Source organism: Paramisgurnus dabryanus, chromosome 5 (genome assembly GCF_030506205.2).
Source record: "Paramisgurnus dabryanus chromosome 5, PD_genome_1.1, whole genome shotgun sequence".
Classification (NCBI taxonomy): domain Eukaryota; kingdom Metazoa; phylum Chordata; class Actinopteri; order Cypriniformes; family Cobitidae; genus Paramisgurnus; species Paramisgurnus dabryanus.
Window position 1 is genome coordinate 48,213,451 of NC_133341.1, and position 24,006 is coordinate 48,237,456.

General features: G+C 37.6%; 1 protein-coding gene across 10 annotated transcripts in view; it reads left to right on the plus strand.

Annotated features, from left to right (window-relative positions):
• mast4 (microtubule associated serine/threonine kinase family member 4) overlaps positions 1 to 24,006 on the plus strand; it is a 152,275-nt gene that overhangs the window by 96,818 nt on the left and 31,451 nt on the right. For 4 of the 10 annotated variants that reach the window (XM_065284553.2, XM_073814774.1, XM_065284554.2 and 1 more), the window contains 6 exons: positions 1,676 to 1,756; positions 12,671 to 12,759; positions 18,124 to 18,193; positions 19,216 to 19,294; positions 22,181 to 22,335; positions 22,423 to 22,498. In XM_065284553.2, coding sequence (XP_065140625.2) covers positions 1,676 to 1,756; positions 12,671 to 12,759; positions 18,124 to 18,193; positions 19,216 to 19,294; positions 22,181 to 22,335; positions 22,423 to 22,498 — 550 coding nt within the window. Of the gene's footprint in view, positions 1 to 248; positions 571 to 1,675; positions 1,757 to 4,282; positions 5,332 to 12,670; positions 12,760 to 18,123; positions 18,194 to 19,215; positions 19,295 to 22,180; positions 22,336 to 22,422; positions 22,499 to 24,006 lie in introns of those variants that run through there. The other 6 variants (XM_065284555.2, XM_065284556.2, XM_065284561.2 and 3 more) reach the window with 4 other exon arrangements.

Sequence of the window (24,006 nt, forward strand, 5' to 3'; positions counted from 1 at the left end):
TTCCTACCAAAAGGATGGTGCAGACCAGTGCAAGGTTCTAGAGCTTTTGAGGACTTTTTGCAGGAAGACATTCCCATTTATACTGCAGTGCTTAAGGAAACTATGCAATGGGGCAACACAAACAACTTGAGTGATGGTCAACAGCCCTGCTGCATTGAGCAAGGGCAGCATGTAGACTTTCAGCGGTGCTTTGCTGACGTAAGGCTCCTTCAGTGGTGGAGGAGGGGCGTCAAGGTCTGTGTTTGGTGTCTGTGCGAGAGCGACAAGGGAGGGGAAACAGGATTTTGCCCAGCCTCCCTGCCCTCCACAGGCAGTTGACGATCGCATCTGACAGCTCGGGGTGGAAGTTGAGCGACCGAGAGCACAGGGTCCCCCCCATCTTCTCCTCCCCCGTGTGCAGCTCTCAGCCGGTTTCTCTGCACCAGAGCCTTGCTCTGGCTCTTTGTCAGCGCACAAGGGTGCATGCGGGCGAGCAGTGTGAATATATCATGTACACAATAGAGTGAAAGTGTGCGGAGGAACCATGAAAGCCCAGCGAGAGAGGCTGAGGATTCCCGGGCTGACGCTGGAGTGAGTATTTTGGTTCTCTCTTGTATTCCCTGGCTGTGAGGACACCAGACTGTTTATCTGCAGTGTGTCTGTCGCTGTAGCAGCGTCGGGCACATCTGATTCAAGTAGCGCAGCATTACCACAGTAGCAGCGTCCGGAGCATGTGTTGAAGGGTAAACATAGGTTTTTTAGCTCTTGCTAGATCCAGCTAGCGTTTGCCGGCTTGGGGCATTTAAAGTGTCCCTTTGTAACGGCTTTGCGCGTGGTCTTGTGATTGAACAGGATTATGTTTGGACACAGATGCAAGATCATTTTCTATCCACAGCTCATAAGAGCCAGTGGATGTGCGCAGCTGGGCAACCTGCCCCTCTGTTTGGCTACAGTGACGTACTTTAACTTTAGCTTATTTTGCCCATCGTCAGTTATGGAATTAGATGCCTTATAAATGAGGCCTGTTTGTTTTCGACCTGTTAGCAGGTCAAAGACGTCACTGTATTATAGCAGCTGAGCCTTTAATGCTGCGACATAAACGGTTAATCTCTCTGCATATTTGATTGGCCCTTGATGTTTTGAGAAGACGAGATGCCTTTGTTTTTGTTTACAGAGGTCGCAGGAGATGCATGTCTGCGTCTCTGATCAGGTGTTGCATCACGGCTGCTGTTGCTAAGGAGACCAATACATGCGTATCTCCTGGACGTGTCAGCTCAGCAGTTTCCTCTGACATGATTGGTTTCACTGAATCAGTGATCTGTATCTTTGTTGCTGTTGATAAACAAGCGCCTGGGGTGGAATTATTTTTGGATTTACGTTCGAAATCCTTCTTAGGTTCTAAAGAGTTATTTTCAGATGCAGAGTAGATTTGCGCATATGACCAGCCAGGGTGTAATATCAACAAGTGTAATACCTGGCATCGTCCAAAATAAATGTGTCGCAGATGATTCTGTCGGACGGAATACCGCATGTGATGGTTCTTACCAGAATAGCCTACAATGGCCATGCATGATGCTGCACTGTGGTTAATGCATGCTAGTACGTGTATGTCGTTTCAAAGGCTGCATTCTGAGAAATACTGTTTTGTGTCCTTTTGTTACTGATGAACGCTCACAAAACTCAATTTGACTTCTAGCCTCACTCCGCGAAGCTTGAGTCCAACTCCTACAAGCCCTTGCAGCCCATGCAGCCCGCTGCACGCGTTTCATTTTTGGAGGTAAGAGCGTGCTTCACCCATAAAGTCATTTAGTTTTTTGGCTCAACTTGTACCTAATGCCTCTGAAAATTAAAAAAGCATGGGGGTTTAGGGGGTTTGAAATTATTCAGCATTTTTAGAGTTGTTTTTTTGTAGATCCAAACCCTTTTTGGATTGACTGTTTTATTTTGTTTTTTTGCTGTGTGCTTATATAATGTTCTCAAAGACACACCCCTTCCCCATCCTTTTTTTTTTGGAGTCTCCCTCCTTTATGTGCTAAATAGGATTTGCTGCTCTGGCCATTGAACATTTTGGTGGAAAGAGCTCTGCACCATTTCTGGAGAAATCAGGTCATTTGAAAAGCTTGTGCTTTGTGAGGCACTGTGGCAGTGATTACTTGTACTGCAAAGACAAAGGGCACATCCTGTTCATTTTTGAGAGAGGAAGACTTTGAACAGTATAATAAGGGAATTTCTGCACAATAATTTATCAAATTAAAATTAAAATGTGCTTCACAAGGAATTGTAAATGTATTAAATTGTTTGAGAGTACACAATATATGCCTAACAAAATGATTTTGTTTTACAGCTTTGCCTTTTTTTGTTTCAAGCATTTATATACTTTGTTGCCTGTTCTAGAAACCCCCCTTTAGTGCTTTAATGATGAGCCAAAACTGTGAATGCCACAGTAAATCTGACTATGTTTATCAAGTATATGTCTTTTGGATTTACGGATGAATTAGGTCATTGAGCTGTTTAAACTAGTTTGATTAGTTGGTGTTTACACACAATAATCTGATTTCCGTAAAGTGGAACTGTTAAGGAGGTCATAACAACATTAGGCATTTAGCAGACCATTTAGAATTGTTCATACCCTACATAATGCCATTTAAAATATAATTTTGTAGAGTTGGACTTAAGGTATAGCAGGGCTCAACATAAGGACTGCCTGGTGGCCCGGGGCAAGCGTGAGAGATGTTCGGGCCAGTAAAAAGTATTGTCACTTGCCCGATCGGGCCAGTGCTTCACCCTCAGTCACTAAAATATATTTTCATCAATGTATATTATTTAACATCTTGGAAGCAGACATTTATTTCATAACACAAAGAAAGAAACGATGCAATATTTTGCACAGTTTGCTGTCAGTTTACAGGTAAAGCAGAAAAGTTGGGAGCCTTTTTTTGTTGGAACATGACTCTGTTGTATATGAATACAATTATATTTGACTTTTGAATTATTATTGTTAAATATGTGACACTGAATTTATTTTTTTTGGCCAGTGAACATTTTGGTGAAAACCTAAATTTTTTTGTTTGAGTTGAGCCCTGTATAGTTCCCCCTCATATAATCCCCCCAAATTTTTTTATTTAAAATTCACATTTTTGAGAACATTATATAAGCACACATCAAAAAAACAAAAACAAAATAAAACAGTCAAAGGGTTTGGATCTACAAAAAAACTCTAAAATGCAGAATAATTTGAATTTAAAATTCAAATTTTTAAATGCTGTTGTGTTCTATTTTAATATTGGGCTCAACATGCCCTAGCTCCAAAAATCCATTATTAAAGTAATCCATTTAGTATGACTCCAGTGGATTAATATAGGTGTTCTGAAGCGAAACAATACATTTATGAGAGAAAAGGATTTTAGCTTATTTAATGATCGATTAGGGTGTTGCACATCTATGGCAACATACTGTACATATTACCGCAGTAATTTAAATATTTAAATGTTGGTGCATCATCTCATTATGTGTCTTGTGATGAAACATGCATAGGATAACTAGTCACAAGACCACAAAAAACAATAAGATTGAACCTTATTGACATGCCGGCATAGTTGAACTTACTGCGCTGATCTGATTTGTTAGCAAATAATGAGAGAGATCTCATAGTTGGATGAACTACTCCTTTTCAGTTGATTTAAAGATAATAATAATGATCCTATTCTGCTCTGAAAGTATCAAATCTGTTTGTTACTGATAAATGCTTGCACAGGCATGAAAACTGACAGCTGTTTGCTTTAGGGCAAAACTATCAATATGAACTACTGTATTACAAATCAAGATAAATAATATCGTTAATTTCCAAAGTACTTTGTAGACACTAAAACTTGTATTTTACCACTATATGTACAAGTCTTTCTATCCCACTTGTGTAGTGTTACCTTGCAACAGTGTACCTTACTAAAAAGCAAGCAAGCTACCTTGCAGTTTGTTGATGGTCATGTATGACTAACATGCTGGAAGGGAAGGAATTGCATGGTGTTAACCTGTTATAACATCCCACCCAGTTTAATCAGATGAATGCTTGCGTATTTGGTTCATCCTATTCACATGGGAGCACCAAAAACAGCATTTATATAGCAAGAGCTTAGGATGACAAAGCAGTATTAAAATAGTTCCTGGGTTAGAAAACATAAAACATTTTGTGTTATAGGTCACTGCCTCTTCAGGAAAAGATAAGAAGTCATAAGATGCAAGCTGTGAGTCTTGACTTTGCTCACTTCAGGCTGGCCAGACTTATTATGATAATGTCAATATCTGAGGCACTCTTTGAAGGTCTGATTAGAATTGGTTGTCCTAAGGTTCTTGTCTTCCTGCACAGAAGGTTTTTGTAGTGGCTTTCTTCACCTCACACCTTAGTGACTAGCGGCCCCTGCGCATTCAACGGCTAATTGTCGAAAACCAGCAGCCCCATTCCACCCCTCCGACTTCATCTGTCATGTGTCAGGGAGGTTGGGCCTCTCTGGGTCTGGTTGCCAAAAGAGCAGATTGAAGAGCAAAGCAGGTGGGGATCAAAGGTGCTGAAGTGGAAAAGAGATGGTGGTTTTCTTTACACGGCAGGTCCAATGAGGAAGAAATAAATGGAAGAGAGGGTGCTTGGCTGCAGGACGCAGGACTTACACATGGTTGAAAAGCTTGGGAAATAAAGCTGTGCATTTCCACTTCAAACAGCCTGATGGGTGTTGGAGCAGGGCCAGATGGGGAGAGCCTTGATTGCATTCAATGCGTCGTCTGCTGATGATGCAGTGCTGCTGTGACTCACGCCCCCTCCCTTCCTCTACCCTCCCCGCCCCAGGATGTGATACGGTAGGTGCCTGTTACACGATATGGTGCGTGCTTGAGTCTCAATGAGTCTACGGGATAGAGGCAAAGCCATGCGACTTTCACAGCAAAACAAAAGTCGTCCTGCTTGAAGCAGTCCCGTACCTTTGTCCCTTAGGCATGCGGTGACCGAGAAGAAGCGGATATGACCTGAATAGGACTAGCTCACAGGAGACTACTTACCGTTTGATTTAGGACACTTCAAAGGACACATCGTCCACCTGACAGCCTGTGCATGCTGCAGCAAACGGCAGATGTGCATGGACAAACGTTGTGTTGTGCTGGAAGGACTTACCGGCGAGACTCTTGCGCCGGGTGCCTACTGCCCTTGGAAGCCAGGCAAGTCTGCTCTCCCTGTTTTCTGAGGCAGTTCAGAACACTTTGTGGGCATGAATTTGAAACCATGTCTGACTCCAGCCTGTGGACCGTACTTTCCAACTTCTCCATGCCCCAGTTTTTCAGTGGAGCAAGATTATGGCGCTCCAAAAGGTAATCAAGTTGAGGATGTTGACTTGCCGATACTTAAGAGTTTTGAAACTAAGTCGTTTGAGGTTGTAGAGAAGAACAATATGGTAAACCAGTTGCCGTGTTTTCCATTGTGTTTGATTTCCTTTGTGAATGCTATACCGGAGTGCCTCCTGATTGTAATCAGAACTGTATTGTTTAGACCATACGGCGGGCACAAAAGATGTTTGCGTACATACAGGCGTAATTAAAGGGTGTTTACCTAAATTTGCGTGCTCTTTGCAAGGAACGTGGTTTGTTTTATGAATCTCCTTAAAAGCTAGTTTTGTATGTTATTTGATCAAATAAACTGCTTCTGCAGAAAATGCTGAAGATGCATCGTATCCGTTTCACTTCTCATGTGACAAGACCAAACCTTCACCAAAAAGCAAACTAGTCATAGATATCTCTGCTATGATGTCATGTGCTTTTCTATTTCATCTCACATACGTTTTAATCCTCGGAATGACCCAATTTACAGTTCAGATGATCAGATTAATATACTTGGGCTAAGTAGCACGCTAAATGTTGGTCTCTTGTTTTATAGCGCTCTTAGAATGTTATACAGTAGTATTTACCATGACGTTTGTGTTTGAGATTGGGAAATATATGAAAAACAGGACCTTGCATTGTGATCATTTCAGTGTTTATTATTACAGGGTGAAGGTCTCGGTAATGAGTAAGTCATTTATCTGTAGTAACTGTGATAATGGCAGAGAAGTATACCAATAACCAAGCAGTGATTCCTTTATGTGTTACTTCCTACATTTAAAATAAAATAAAAAATCATATGTTTAATTTAAGATAGAACTACAGTACATGTGTCTGTTTATGATCAGAGATACTGACCTTGATTTAAGTTCTCAGAATACCTGAGCTAATAATTGGATATTGCCATGAGAAAAATGTCTTGTCCTTGGTTTACTTATGTTCCTGTGAGCAAACAACTGGTTTAAATTGAAACATTAAACAACAGTGACCTTCAGGGAAAATATTTTAAAATGCTCTAAAAATGTTAGTACTTTGATTGATTACTATAATATTCAATGTAAAAGTAATGTAAAATTCAGAGTAGTCAAAAATTTTGTGGACACTGATTACCTAAGTAAATCAACTTAAAATTTCTAAGTAAATAATATTTTTAAATTACATATATTAAAGGTTTATATTTTATTGTATTTAATATTTAAGTACACTATACTAAAACTACTGTTTTTAAGTAGTGTAGCATACATTTTTTTGGTCACAACTCACAGAAATAGACAATGTGACTCATGTGTATGTAAGTGTGACTTTACACCAGGAGTGGGGAACCCTGGGTCCTGGAGGGCCACTGTCCTGCAGAGTTTAGTTCCAACCCTAACCAAACACACCTGAATTTCATTTTCAAGTAATACTGAAGACTTGAATTAGATTTTTCAGGTGTGTTTAATTAGGGTTGGAACTAAACTCTGCAGGACAGTGGACCTCCAGGACCAGGGTTCCCCACCCCTGCTTTACACAGTTATTGTTTAAGCAACACATACTGTATCCGACCTACAGCCTAAGCACGTGCACTACACTTCTAAATAATGGTAACCACAAAACTAAAAAATAGCAAACTTTTCTAAATCTCCAACATGAATATTTAACTATTGAGTCTTTCTCTTTAAAACCACATAAAATATCACTTAATTGTGTTTATTTAACGTTAAACTGAACTAAATTGTACACCTTAACAAGAAGGATTGAATCCCATAAACCTTATCACAATCACCAAAAATGTTGCATTTATTTGTTAAAATAAGGATGTTGTATTAAAATGATTCCGTTTGGAAGTTTAACTTATTAAGTTAAACTCAAATAAGTTTGACTTATTTCATTTGAGTTTGTGGAACTCAAAGAGGTGAAATTGTTGAACACACATAAAACTTAATAAAGTTAAATAAAAAATGTCAGTAGTACAGTTCACTCATTTTAAATAAGTACATTGTACTTTTCTGGTTTACACTGTTTAATATTTATAATTAGATATTGCTTTGGAAGTTTTTTCTGCCTTTACATTCCTTGGTATCTTAGAAAGAAATTTTGTGTATCAACAATAGCTGACCTGATCTATTTGCAATCTTCTGTAGCGCTGGCCATGAAAGAAATACATTGTTGGGGTTACACGAAATAGATTAGAAAAACTAAGAGATTGTGAAGTTATTTAGTAAACCAAGTCAGTTCTGGAAAATTTTCCAGAACATTTTTGTGTTATTTCATTATTGATTTGCTTGTACTGTGCCATGTACATTCAGCATTGTAAAAACAAGTGTTTTGTTCAGATAAGATCAAAAGACCATTTTTTAAATCCGTTATTGGGATATAACGTGTTTTTGTGTTATTTTAGATTAAAAGGATGCATTTGTAGGGTAGGGCTGTGCAATTAATAATTTTTTATTTTCAATTTTAATTATTAATTCAAAGAATTACAAAAACAAGATTATCCATGTAAACCAATTATTGTGTGATTAAAATATAAGTTGCGTGGTGCTGGACTGATGTGTTTGTAAGGCACTTCAAAGGCACCACTGCTTTGACAAGTGTAGCCTATAGGTTAAATAGATGCACTGAGTGACAAATGATCATGATTTTACCAAAATAATCGTGATTTATTATTTTGCCCATAATTGAGCAGCCCTATAGTGTAAAGTGACATTTCCACAATTACCATTTACAAAGTGCGTCAATGTGCCTATATATGACTAAAGTCATTGACGATACAGAAATGTCATGTACAACAATTGACATAAGCAGTGACTGATCTTTGTCATGAATCAGTCATTGCATGTTACAGGCTTTTATAATCATTTTAAGCGTGGGTTTCCCCGTGATGCAGCCGAGAGTTATGTATTTTCATCACTGTGTGGCTCTAGATGTGAACACCGTTCATTCTTAATCTGCCTGTGTGTAGTTGCTGTATAAATAGCCAAGAAAGTCTGATCCGCTTTCACTGAGCCTCCATGAACCCCAGGTAGTATTCTGCATCCTCCTATCATGGTACATAAATGACTGCGTCATGGACAACTGAAATGTCCCTGATCTTTTGATAACAAGTTTGATGTCCCGAGTCTTCATGTAGAATTACATATTGCAAAAAATAACATTATACATTTGAATCTCTTTCAGTTAAGATCTTTGTGCACATAATTTGCAATATGTTCATTGACTTTGTTATTATAGATATAGAATGCTTTATAGATACCTGTATTATCTGTTAAATGGCTTTGAAATATATTGCATCGATCATACACAATATGCAGTTCACATTTACACATTTGTTTTTCATTACAACCTGTTCTTTTGGATTCACAAATGACAGAATAATGATATGATAGACAGAATAAATCCACTTTTGTAATTCATAAAAGAGTAGCCAGAGCAGTCTGAAAGGTTTTCTTTTGTGTTCTGAAGAGGAAAAGCAAATCATAAATATATTCAATGACCTGAGGCTGAGAAAATATACACACACCCATCACCAGATCACAAGGGCTTTGCAATGTCATCTGTGTTGACTGCCAAGCTCCCATTCAGCCGTGGGATCAATGACTGGAGAGCTGGCCACATTCACATGTTCCGTCCCCCTCTAAAATTTCACCCTGTCCTCCATTATTGTGCTAGACAGACACTAGGGCTGCACGAGTACAGGACAAATGATGATCACGATTGTTTTGCTCAAACTTTTGATCACGATTAAAAATGACTATCATTCTTTTAGTGAAGAACTTTTATTCACTTTAGTATTTTTATTACACTTTATAGCCATTATATATATATTTTATACATTATAAAATATTTAATTGCTCCCATTCTCTTAGATCTTTTAAAAACATTTAAAATCATTTCGCAAATTTCTGCATAGATTTTGCAAAATAATTCTGCAGAAATAAACTCCTTACACAGCTGTACTACTCTTGTAGCAATTAAAGCAGTTCAGTTTTAACTGAAAAATAATAAAAAATATTTTATTTCTTACATTTTACAGCATTTTTTTGTTGGTTAAATTAAGGTTTTTGATGATGACCAACGGTTAGCAAGTTGACAACATGTTTGATCAATTGAGCCTCTTAAATCAACACTCACTTGCCTTCAAGAACAATTGAATAAAATATATATTTCAGCATATCACAATGTTAGTTTAAATGTTTATTATCAACACACACAGTATGCGCAGTATTTAAGGTTTTAATCCAGTTCTTCATTTTTCCTGATGCGCTGAAGGTCCCGCTGCTGACGGAGACGCTAAACACTGTTGCAACAGGTGCATCGTGAATGTGCGAGGTGGACTCGTGCAATAAGTTAAAAGTTTTTCTTTTACAATTATCACTGTCTCAACGTTTCTTTTAATTTACTAAAAAAATAAAAAGATGGAGAAGTCTAACCGTGGGTTTACACCAGCTGCGTTTGAGGCGTCAAATTTGCGTATACCGTGTCTAGTTTGCCGCTTGAACATTTTGAGTTTAGTCATCGAGACATTCACGCGGAAATTCGTGTCATGGGAGGGGTTTCTGCGACTCCTGTCATCACGTAACTACTAGAGCAAGCTCCTGATTGGTTAACGCAGCGTGTTTTTCGCCAAAGTTCAAAATTTTCAACTCACTCGTTTGCCGCAGCAATGCTCAATTCGCGCCATTCACACAAACTAGATGTGCGAATGAACATTCACGCCGCGAGACCTCCAAACGTGCATCAACGGATCTTCACATTGACTTCACATTGAAATCACTGGCGCTTGACGCCTCTACTGTGGCTGGTGTAAACGCACCATAAAAAAATTCTGAGGCCTGACACGCATATTAACTGTGACATTAAAATTTGCCTGAAACCCAACCTGAGGGGCGTAAAAAGGCTGAAATACAGGGCTCTAATATATATTTATATTAAATTAGAATTAAACTGAATTTTTTTTCCAATAAAAAAGTAAATTCTTTTTTGCTAGCCTATGATATGCCTTTTATGTGGCAATACTTTTTTTAAACCCCTTGCTGCTAAACGGTGCTTAATGGACACATATTGGCTAACTTACATGATACGTGATCCGTTATTGTTGTCTGTGTCGTGCATGGTCGGGGATTTTTTTTATGGTTGCGGTTTGTGTCTTCAGCTTTTGAACATCTTTATATTGCACTTTTGGACGGAACAGGAGCACAGTTTGCACAAAACTCGTAACTTGCCTAATCAGCATCACATTCCTTAAATCCGAAATATCCAAACAATAGAGTACGCCTATTTGACCCTTTTTAGGAACTAACCGTACATATTTCTGCACTTTCTGCACAGACCGTCTGTTTTGATAAAAATATGATTAATCGTGCAGCCCTACTAGACACAACCATATTTAAACCTCTCACAATAATTCAATGATGTCTAGATTATAAATGTATTTCATTAATCCTCTGTGATACCAGTAGGGGTGTTGTACCTTGTCAGCACCTTTATATCTTGCTTTGAGGACAGTTTTCATATGTGCATACATGTATGTTTTAGAGACGATCACACTGCCCTAGGATAGTGAAATTGTTGGCACATTTGTGTTAAATGTCAGAGGAATGTCACTGAGTTTTTCGGCAAGCCTACACATGGTACAGTGTTCGTATAGGGTAAAGTTGATCTTTCAATCTCAAACTAAACGAATCTGTTTGATTAGCGCCGACCTGACTGTCACGAAAACTACACTGTGCCCTTTAGCTATGACTGCACTCACTTTCTGTGAAGAGTGACAAAACTGATGAACATTAGACCATCTCACAGGATACTTACACTATTGACAAGGTATCTTGGCAGGCACAAATCACAGTTTGCGAACAAAACTAATCAAACTGTATTGGGCTGTAGACAGCTGAGGTTTATGTAAGGAACCATTGAATTATTTGGAAAGTAATGCACACCCAAGGTTACACCACGTGTGTGCATTATTTTCTATTATACCACGGCCTGTTGAATGCTTTATTCTGATTGGCTGAGAAATGTTCCATAGGTGTTAATTATTTTTCTGTAAACCGCACACCTAACCTTTCAGATGTCTTAAAAAGTGCCTACCAGAGCAATGTTTGTGGTTACCATGGTATAAGAGAAATAATTGACTCCGGTCCTTTGAATTATGTAAGGAATAATTGACGACGGGCCATTGAATTATAAGAAAATAATGCACACCTAAGGTGCAATGCGGCACGATGCGAAGCAGATGCTGTTACACCGCGGGTGTGAATTATTTTCAAATAATTCAAAGGACCGGAGTCAATTATTCCTCTTATACCACGGTTACCACAGACTTTGCTCTGGTGCCTATTTTTAAGACATTTGACAAGTTAGGTGTGCGGTTACCAGAAATTAATGCATACCCACGGAACATTTCTAAGCCAATCAGAATACAGCATTCAACAGACCCGTGGTATAATTGAAAATAATGCACACCCGCAGTGTAACTTCACTTCGTGTCGTGGCACATTACCACCTTGGGCGGGCATTATTTTCGAATAATTCAACGGCCTGTCGTCAATTTTTCCTTAGATAATTCAAAGGACCTTAATCAATTATTAAGTTTATGCCACTGTTACCACAAGCATTGTTCTGGTAATTACTTTAAGGCTTTGTCAGGTGTGCATTTATAAAAAATAATGCACACCCGTGGTACATTTCTCAACCAGTCAGAACAAAGCATTCAACAGTCCTGTGGTGTGAAATAATGTAATATATTCTTTTTATTTGCTTTGTTTTGTTGCTAGTAATAAAGTTTTCTTTAATTTGCTGAAGCAAGCATCACTATTTCTATTGCTATTGGAGTTTGTTAAACTTTGGCAAAGACTGTAACCATTAGATGGTAATGATAATTATGTGGTCAAGTAAAAATCCCAATAGGCTTACAAGAGGGGTCGTAAGCCATGTCTAGAACCCAGAAAATCATAAAGACAACCACATATAGGCAACTACCTAGGGTCCATCAATGTAGAATTGTAATCTTCAAATGTTTTTTTGTGTGTGTGTGTGTGTGTGTGTAAGCTTATCTTATTAAATCATTCACATGGACCGTTTAAGGAAGATTGACTTTACTTTTATTATCTTTGTAAACAAGTTAATGGTTCCCTTGTGGCTCCCAAGCTCACAGTGCAGCATTAGATGGCATAACAATTTCTCTATTATCCATGCAAGTCAAACTTTTTTTTTAAATCTTTGTGTGAGGTTGTGCCAGTACTACACTTTTAAATTACTCACCTGTCCTTAAACAAAAACATTTTTGTAGTAATTTCACACTATCTCTTGTAGGTGTCCTTTAAAAACCCAATGCTTTGGTTTGTTTTTCTAGCTGCAGAACGGGCAACAGAAAGAGTCTCATAGGAAGTGGACAGTCGGCTGCACTTCCTCGACCACACTCACCTCTCTCATCACACACAGGTAACCTGTTTTGTGTGTGTGTGTGTGCGCGCGTGCGTGCGTGAATGCATGTCTTTCCATGTCTGTGCGTACGTGTCTGTTTTTACTGCTTTGATGTCTGCAAAATCTGCCAGACTGGCACAGTTAGATTTTTAACCAGTCGGAACATAATAGCATGATAACAGAAGGTTTTTGGTCACTTTTTGAATCTATTACAGTGGCAAAATCCTATTGGTCCAACATCCTGCTTGCATAGCTGATGCAAGAGTTTTCTGTGACATTAGCTGCAAGAGATGGGTTCCCCCCCCCCAAAAAAAACCCTGAATCTACAGCTCTGATATTTGGCACATACCGTATACTTTTTGGGTGATTAAAAAAAAGTCACAGCAACTTTAAAGGAACAGTATGTAGGATTGTGGCCAAAACTGGTATTGCAATCACCCAACTGGTGGCCAATACCCAAAATGACAACATAAACATCAGTTGAGGGCTGCAACTCCACTTTTTAAATGACAATATCCTGGCCAGACCACTGTTGTCAGTGATATAAGTATTTGAAATGAAAATGATTTCTTAATGTCTAGTGACATATCAGGGCCATTTTATGATTAATTGATGTACAATCTTACATACTGTTCCTTTAAACATCAAACATTTTCTAAATGGTTGTAATTTGACATGCCACAATAAAGAAGTTTCAACAAGTTTCAATAAGAAATGAAAAAGTATTAGACTTGAAAACTTGACATTTCTGCTCATTATAGAGAGAGTAGGCTTTGGTAGGAATAGGCAGGTCCTGAGAACAGTGACTCTTGTTTTGAATTAGCCCTAAGGAAAAAGCTTGTTTAAGCAACAATCTTGTCTGATTCGTGAGCTGCCCACTGCATTTTTCTCCTCTCATTCTACAAGCACACTGCCACTGAGAAATTTTTCTACTGGAATACTCAGCATTCTTGTTGATTTAATATGGGCGTTTTGTTCAAATTTGAGTATTAAAGCGTCCATAACACAAGCTGCATTTCTGATGTTATACTGGAGTACCTATAGAATAGTATAACCACGGGAGAAGCAAGTACAAGTCATGCAACACTGTTTAACTTACAGTATGATTCATTACATGTTAATGTTATTTATATATATTTTCAAAATAACACAAAAGTCTTCAGGGTTTCCCGCAGAGAAATTTGTTATTTAAGGTGGTAGGGTTGGGCAGGTGGTATGGGGCCGGGGGGCTTCGTAATCAAAGGGGCGGGGCGTACGCGTCATGATGAAAATTAAAATATTTTTATTTAAAACACTCAAATAAAACTTAAATTTTAAGAAACTATGACAAAAATGAACACATACTAGATTATTAATGAATTAAATGTTTTTAACTCTAACAAGAATAGCATGCGTGAAAATAAGGGGTTAATAAACACAAACTAAAACAGATGTTGTAGAACGTCTGGCAAACGATGATAGATAGCACAAAAATTATAAAAAAAGATTTTTTTCCCCACTATTAATTACATTATCTTAAAGGAGTGTAACTACTGTAACATGTAAATAATGCACATAAATAAAGTGAGCAAGAGCACTCAACAATTATATCTAATCAACAGGCATGTGAAACCTAGCAAGCAGGTTGCTCAAACTACAAAATCACCAGCTAACTTACTTTAAATTTGCAAGAACTATAGACTAATACAATAACAGGCTTAAATAAACCCAAAACATAAGTCCACTTACAGTTCTCACATACACGTGTTTTATCAACTGTCCTCCAGACATGACGGACCACGTCTTTATCTAATTTCGGCCGTGTGGCGCGCATGCAGGCTTGCGGTGTGAAGTGCGTCCGCGCTATTCTCCGAGATGTTTTATCAACTGGCTAGTTATCCTCCAGACAGTGGCGGTCCGGACCACATCTTTCTAATTTCCGCCGTGTGGCGCGCGTGCCCGCTAGTGGCTTGAAGCGCGTCCGCACTATTCTCCGAGATGCATGTGACGGCCTTTTGTGCAGCAAATTTTTTTTTTGACAACCTAGTTAAGGCGGTAGGGTTTCCCAGCTCAGGCGGGCCACCCAAACTGCTAAGTGCTGTGTGAAACCCTGGTCTTACTTACCGCATGCCACTCATGACCCGGTTAAGACTTTTCAATGAAATCCAGCGCAACAAACACACATGTAAAACTCCGCTGCTACCCTGGATAAACCAACTATATCCACTGTTTCCATATGGCTGGCTTTCTTCTCCTTGGTGGACAGATAGAGGACAGTTTTGACCATTACTATACCCACATTGGAGTCTCTAACTCAAACCCTCGAGCACGACCAACAGTTCAAAATTCCACTTATGTTCATGATCAAAATGTCTGATCTGCAAAGAATGCCCACAACGAATGTCTGACTGTACCTACAAACTTCTGAACAAATGAATTTGCCAAGTCTATGAAGCCTCTACCTTCACTGAAAAAAAAAAACTTGTGTGAACACAGGCTTCACATAATTGAATTAAGTTTTCTTAAAACACAATTATCATGAATTTTCAGTGTATAAAAGTATTTAAAATAATAAAAATGGTATAAATAAATTGATGTTCATCTTTGTATTTAGCCTTTATGTAGCTAAATTTTATGTAAACTCACAGTCTGCATTGCAAGTTCATCACACACGGTTGCACGCCTCCCCAGACACAAAGCTTTCCTTTGTGCTATATTTAAAATTATTTTAGAACAAAGCGTAAAACCGCGTCCTATAGGCGCGACGTGATATGATTCCAACGATGGGCAATTTGTCTGTCCATACTGAATGGGAAAAAGGGTGTAGTGCAAGACAGTAAATCAAAAATGTAGCCAATCACGACAGTTTTGCTCTCTCGAACTGCAGCTGAGGAGGGCACACACACATGCATCCCTCCCTTTTATGGCTTTCCTTCTGCAACTTGAGGGATTTCTTATATATTTCTGCTTTTAAACATCTATAATCAGCCTCTCCACACCCAGGTTTGATAATTAATATTCATAATGGCAGAACTTTCATTAAATGAGATATCTGTATTTTTGTGACATCACAAAAAAATGTTTCTAAAATAGAAATGTTGTGGCATCGCGTTGCGGCCGGTTAGAACAAAGACTCTGATTAACCTGGAAAAGAACTAAGACTGTGTAAGACTAAAAATGTAAACATACTATAGGTTAATATGTCAGTCCTAACAATTTTTGAGAATATCAGCATTGGGTTATAACTGTACCCAACTGTGCCAGTTTATACTGTAGATAGACAAACAGATATTAGCATCAATTATTGAGAACACAATATCAGTCTGTAACCTGTGCTTTATTATCTAAATTTTTTTTATCAGTCCTTATATCAGTTGCGTGTAAATATCAGTAGATGAGTCACCAGTAATGATTAGATAACATCGGTTAAGCATAGTTGCGTATCTTTATCAATGCCAGCGAGCCCATAGAAATGTCTGTTAATTAACTATTAACTTCCCATATTCACTCAGGTTAATTATCTGTAATTATTGCAGAGCAGAAGACCATGTTAGTGAAAGAGGAACACTGGTTCTAATGACTATGATTTGGGAACTCCCAGATTCTCAAATGTGTCCATATTGCCAAGAGCAGTCCCTTGAAACAGTGGGGTTCAGAAAATGAAAGCAGGAGTGCATATAGTTACAGATATGGTGTTAGAAGCCTTTCTGGCCTGCTTCTAGGTTAAGAGGATTGTTGTGCCAAAAATGAAAATATTGGCTCTTTTACTTGCCCTAATTTTATTACTTTTGGCTGTGAAGCTCCTGAGAAAACAAAAAGAATCCCACACTATCAATACTTGCAAAATCGAAAAAAAAGATTTTTGCAACGGTTGGGTCGTATATAATGATCTTATTTTTAGGGCTGGGACGATTAATCGTGCAAATGCGCGTTTTCTCAATGAAAGAAATTTAATGAATTACAGTGAAATGCCGCCACATCCAAAAGCCAGGGGGCGCTCTCGTGCAGAAAGTCCCTTTGTGCCACAGAAGTAGTAGCATTAGAAACGATATTCAAGGAAATGTCTAAGGGATATTTATATAGCTTTTGATTGTTTCAGGTATTTTCATGATAATAAAGATTATTTTTAATGATTTTGTAACATTAGTGTTGGTTTTTTAAATACGCGTTATAAACGAGTCCGACTCATAATGATTTTAGATTGATAAGGACTTCCTACTGACCAAACGCTGTAGTACACACACAAGCTGTGCATGAAACACAGAATCGGAGCCATGCGATTCAGAATCGATTTTAGACAGGCATTTTTAATGGGACACGCGATTAATTGTCACAGCCCTACTTATTTTTGACACAGGGTGGCGTTTTACTAGCTTTTGCATATGAGCTCTTTACATATTAATATTAAGATACTGCTTTTATACTAAATACAAAATAATGTTTTGCATTTACAGGGCTCAGCATTGCCACCATTTCGGTCGAATATTCTCCTGAAATATAGTTGGCGCAACCTCAAAATATGGGAGAATTTGTGCGAGTGCAAATGATTGTTGTCGTACCATCAAAATCTATAATTGTTGCATCCCTAGTTTTGATGAAAATTTATTTTTGTTTTATTTGATTATTTTAGAAAAGATAAATTATTACATCTTTATGAATTCAGTTTATTAAAGGGACACTCCACTTTTAAAAAAAAAATATGCTCATTTTCCAGCTCCCCTATAGTTAAACATTTGATTCTTACCATTTTGAAATCTATTCAGCTGATCTCCGGTCTGGCGCTAACAATTTTAGCATAGCTTAGCCTAATCCATTGAATCTGATTAGACCATTAGCATCGCGTTTAAAAATAACGAAAGTGTTTCGATATTTTTCCTTTTTAAAACTTGACTCTTCTGTAGTTACATTGTGTACTAAGACCGACTACATTGTGTACTAAGACCGACTGAAAATTAAAAGTTGCAATTTTCTAGGCACATATGGCTAGGAACTATACTCTTATTCTGGCGTAATAATCAAGGACCTTGCTGCTGTAACATGGCTGCAGGAGGCCCAATAATATTGCGCAGCAGCCGAAAATAGGTCCCTTGTATCTCTCAATAGCAGGGCACTATTTTCGGGCACTATGCTAATGGTCTTATCAAATTCTGTGGATTCTGCTAAGCTATGCTAAAAGTGCTAGCGTCAGACCCCTGAGGATCAGCTGAATGTTTTCCAAAATTATAAGAATCAAATGTTTAACTCTAGGGGAGCTGGAAAATAAGCATATTTTCAAAAAAGTGGAATGTAGCTTTAAACATGCTGTTTGAAAAATATAATGTAACCATTAAAGAAATGAAGGAAGGTACATTCCCTACTTTGAAATTTAGACTCTTTAAACCTGTTTTTTTTTTGCTTTTGCAGGTACCAGTCCTCAAGACAGTCCTAGAAACTTCTCACCGAGTGCTTCAGCTCATTTCTCCTTCACTCGAAGGTAACTTCAAATTCCAAATCTACTTTCTCATCTGAAAATATTAAAGTGATATAGTCCTGGGGATAAGGGCTAGCATCGTTTGTTTGCAAATGCTCTTACAATGTAATTGATTCATTTTTAAGTGTAAATATGTAATACATGTCCAAATTCTTAAGCCAGGAAATCTATTTCTATCAATTAATTTTCTACCACCCTCTCTGATAGACAAGAAAGCTTTATTATTAGAATAATGCTCCAGATCTGTCAGAAATATCAGGAAATGTACAAAGAAAATGTTCTTTGATGGGAGGAACAGTCATAGACGCTTCTCTTCTTCATTATGGTTGATAAAAGCCCTTGGTTGCTGCTGTTGAAAACCTCGGGAGCTGACAGGTTTTTTACAGCATAAATCTGTGGTTCAGAAGTTCAGGTTTTTACCCATCACATAAGCGACTTAGCAGAGCTGCCATGCTGCTTGTCAAAAAAGCTGCATTTTGTTCTTTTGAATTATTGCTTTCATACCAATTATTCTTTGTACTATTTTTAATCCTCTAGTCATGGCCTAAGAGCAGACAGGTAATTCAAATGACACTTCTTTTTTAATATAATAACTCATTGTTTTTCAAAGAAATCAACCATAGTGCGTCATGCACCTTCCTGTACTGTATGCATAGACGTGTTTCATACCCAGGGCCCTCACAAGCATTTTTGGACATTTTCTGTATTTACGTGGTCCATAAAATGCTCCTCCCAATGTTTGTGGCGTTTGTCTTTTTTTGTGACTATCATCAGATCATTCAATCAGCTTAAAGGAAATTGCTAACGGACCTCTACTGTGAAAGATATCCGCCCTGAACCCATAGATTATACACTGGCTTTCATCAGCTCACTTTGAAAACAAATGACTCACTTTGCATTTTTCTTTTATCTTGTGTATCACTCACCTATTACAATGCTGTTGACTAACATCAGCCCCTAACTCGTGTCTAGCTCTTGTATTTTTTTGGGACATGTATGAACTGAGGGTCGTTTGTGTTTTGTAGAACTGATGGGCGACGATGGTCCTTGGCATCCCTTCCCTCCTCTGGATATGGCACAAACACACCCAGTTCCACTGTTTCTGTAAGTACCATGCATTTGTACCATGCAAGTGTAGGAAAAGGTGCATCTCCTCTGGCCACTGGAAGTCATTTATTTGCATAAAGAGTTTCCAAATTTAAGTGACTGGTAGCCTCCAGTTGAGCAGAGATCTATATGATGCAAATAAGGAGTGATCACAGTTTGATATTGTAGTTAAGTAGGTTGCCCACCAGCAAATAACAGCACAGTGATTTTAAATCGCTGTCAGTAGCAGCAGTGCTTTCTATTATCGTTATTGCAGGTGTTTCCCAACATGCTCAACCCCTATGAAATTATATTAATATGAATTATCATTAACACGTTTAATTCATCTCAAAAGACACTTGCATGTAAAATCATATGCCGTGTGTTGACTACATTGAAAGCCACCAACGAAAGCTGTATGTTGCCAGCTTCGTGCAAGCTGCCTTGCTGTATTTGCTTTGAAGCTTTTAGTTAGGATGGGTCTGTGTGCTTGTACGCTCAACTGAACTGATATGTGGACTGAGACTGTCTGCCACCGGTAACAGATGCTGCCATCACTGTTTCCCAATCTGACTAATGTGACTCTGAGCAACGCCAGATTTGTTTGCTCGTAAATATGTCCCTGAATTTGTGCCAGACTGCCCACTCACTCATTTGCTCATCCACTCTCTGGTTTTTGCTGTGTTTAGTGACACAGTCACTGCAGCTGCCCATCCAAATATGATGAAATTAAAAGCATTTGTTAACTTAACTGTTAATGGTTTCATGTTTGTTATTGTTTCTAGTTGTATCTGAACCATTGTTGTTGGCCTTTTAAAACAGCCAAAACATCCAAGGAAAAGTCCAAAAAATTAAAATATTCTTCCTTTCAACACACTTAATTTCTTAAACTGTATAAATGATATGTGATATCTACTTAAAAAATAGTGTTAACAATATTACACATAATATTTTTGAGTAATTTTTACAGCTTTTTGAATAGAATTTTCCTGATTTAATCATTTTAAATTGTCAGATTAGTTAAACCGACACCATCAAAATAACGTGCATTATCTACTCAAGAAAAATCAGGGAACATATCACAAGCTGTTAACGTAAAATGTACTGCTTTTCTAGCATTTTTGTTTCTATATTTATTATTATATACCACAATGTGATGAGCACATTTATTGCTCATTGAGTGAATTTGCACACATTATGATTATAATTGTGTCACGACAGTTTAAACACAAACACTCTTCTGAACAAAGGTAACCACAAAAGATAAAGATGTAAAAGAAACTCTTTTAAATCACTAAAATAAATGAACATTAAACACAAGCAAGTTGTCCGTTAAGTGAAAAACTCATAAAATACTGTTTAATTTCAAAATTTACGCTGCAGTTGCACTCCCGTGAAAAGCATGCTGGGAACTACAAATACAAATACAAAATTATTAAGTTAATTTCCTTCTTAAAAATTTAAGTGGATTAAACATGATCAAATTAAGTTGCATTTACTCAATAATATTTTTATTTAGAATTACTCAAATTACTCACATTTTTATGTCATTTTAACTCAACTTTTCATTAAAAAAACAAGAATTCAGCTTTTTTAAATATAGTTTACTGATTTTATTTCATAAAATCTACTAGTAAACTATGAGACATTTTTTTCTTTTAAACTATTCTTTTAATAAATACAGTAGGCACTGGGGTATGGGACCCAGCACAAAAAAATCTGTACCGGGCTGTTATATTTATTGAGAGCACTTCATCCTAGCCCCTCAGTTATCAACATATCCTCCAACTCATACGATTGCTTTGGTCGTTTGTCTATTTCACCAAATACGACCAATAGATGCATTTGCTAAATTAGCGCCTCTACCGGCAGCAGGTGAAACTTAATATATTAGGGTATAAAATGATATTTTGGGGGGGGGGGTCATTTTGCTATGATGACATGTACTGGGATAAGATTTTCAATTTAAACCGACAGGATTAAATGTATTTTATTATACTCTTCAGGCATTTAGGGCAAATAACGTACCCATTTATTTATTATATGATACAAACGCAGAATACAAAACCAGTCACAACTTTTTAAAAATGTACTTGAAATATTCCAAGTGTACCAAGGTCAAACAATTGATTTATTTGAAGAAAAGTGATGACAATCCGCTGTAAATATCAGATCCGGTGTAGACTGATTCAAAAACTGCCGCCAGAAGAAGCGATGATACGTCATTTATGATTGTGAAAAGGCATTGGCTCTCGTCTGTCTTGTGACCGATTGCATCATTACATTATGTTAGCTAAGAATGTAAAGCACTATTGGCTCTTGTGACCGACTGCGTCATGCTGGTTTATGTTTGAATGAGATCTAACTTTGCGTTTTGATATACTGTTTATGCAATAAATACCTGACTGTACTTTTACTTGTGTGTTGTGTTTTATATGGTTGAGAAGTGGTTGGGTTTAGGGTAAGGGCGAGGGTGGGGTTAGATGCTCCAAAATATCTTTAAAACCATAAATGTTTATGAAACCGTTTCTACATTTACAAATTCATAAAATTAAATGTGTCTAATGTGATGTATAAGGCAAAAACCTTAAAACGTAACAACAGGTTGTATAAGCTACTGCCGCTAGAGGACACAAATCCCTTAATACATCACTTTACGTCGTAATAACGTGCTTGTACAAACGACCTGTGAGGTTGTTATTTTTTGGAGGACAGTCTCTCACTGATATGCTTAAATATTTGCCTGAGGTCTCCATTAACCATTATTTTAAGAATTTCATCCCGAAGAAACAGCCATATGCATGCTTACATTTTGATGTGTGTCATTACACATCAGTTGTCATCTTTTGTTTTCATCTCATTTCTCTTCTTTTCTTTTTCATTGTATTTTCGTTTCATTTCCAGTCATCCTGTTCATCACAGGAGAAGCTCCATCAGTTGCCCTTTCAGCCCACACCAGATGAGCTGCACTTCCTGTCCAAGCATTTCTGCACTGAGAGCATTGCTGGTGACGACCGCAGAAGAATCACTCCCATGCGACCTCGATCACGCAGCCTCAGGTACAGGGCACTTGTGTTTGGCTGCTGGTAGTTATAATGATGATATGGAAAGTTCTGTGTATTAAATTATTTTTTCTTTTATTTCAGTCCTGGAAGATCACCGTCATGTTTTGACCATGAGATTATCATGATGAATCATGTATACAAAGAAAGATTCCCTAAGGTAGGTTTAAACCTCTTTACTATCATATGACTGTCTCATATGTTGTTTGAACCCTTGGTTGGGTAAAATATGGACAGGCCTGCTGGTTTAAATTAACATAAGTGTCCAGTTTTGACCAAGCCATGAGTTGACCCAACCCAGCATTTTGAGTTTAAACAACCCACTATATGTTAATTTAAACCCAACAGTTGGGTTTGTCCATATTTTACTCGACAACGAATTGAAACAATGTAGAAAAGTTAAACTTTAAAGCCAGAAAAGTACAATTATGTCAATGCCGGTGCTTCTCGGTACTCAGTCTGTATCATTAGCCAGCAGTGCGAGGCAGGGTTTCAACCTGGCAAAGTAGTTGTTAACCATACGGAGGGCTGGGCGGTATGACGGTATATATTGTTACGTCAAACAAAAATGTTAACTGTATAATTTTTCTATTCCATGTATACTGTGAAATGTAAATAAAGGGGCTTGGCTAACTCTGTACTTCTGCATGATAGACTGAGTATGACAGAGGAAAGTGAAATAATGCACACATAACAAACGAGTAATTTCATAATAGGCGCAAGTGAATCTCTCATACAAGTCATTTTTATAATTTCCATATTTAGAGATTGTGTCTTATATGTCTCTTATGTACAGGTATTTACCCTGTCTGTAGGTTTGTGCATATATTCATATTATTTGTTATGCATATTGCCTATTTTTATTGTACTGTAAACATATAGTATACAATACATACTTTACCTTTAATAGCCTACAAGAAAATGAACTGATTTAAAAACAAGACTTAATTTAATGTTATATTTGGGGCAATTTCACTTTAAAGGGCCCATGTCACAGGACTTTTTTAAGATGTCAAATACATCTTTGGTGTCCCCAGAGCACATGTGTGAAGTTTTAGCTCAAAATACCATATAAATAATTTATTATAGCATGTTAAAATTGCCACTTTGTAGGTGTGTGCAAAAATGTGCCGTTTTGGGTGTGTCCTCTAAAATGCACATGTGCAGATCAAGTGCAAACACTGATCACAATGATGGTGGTTTGTTGAAATTGAAACTCAATTGTTCTGTGAATTATTTTCTCTCTGCACTAAATGGCAGTGCTGTGGTTGGATTAAGGGGTTGGATTATTATAATAAGAGCTCCTTATGACATCATAAGGAGAGCCAAATTTCAACGACCTATTTTTTCATGTGCTTGTAGAGAATGGTTTACCAAAACTAAGTTACTGGGTTGATCTTTTTCAAATTTTCTAGGTTGATAGCATCACTAGGGACCCAATCATAGCACTTAAACATGGAAAAAGTCAGATTTTCATGTCATGGCCCCTTTAACACTGACTTTATCTTGCCCATATTTTAAACTATGGTGAGCATTTAGTTAAAGGGACATTCCACTTTTTTGTATACTGTATATACTCATTTTCCAGCTCCCCTAGAGTTAAACATTTGATTCTTACCGTTTTGGAATCCATTCAGCTGATCTCCGGGTCTGGCGCTAGCACTTTTA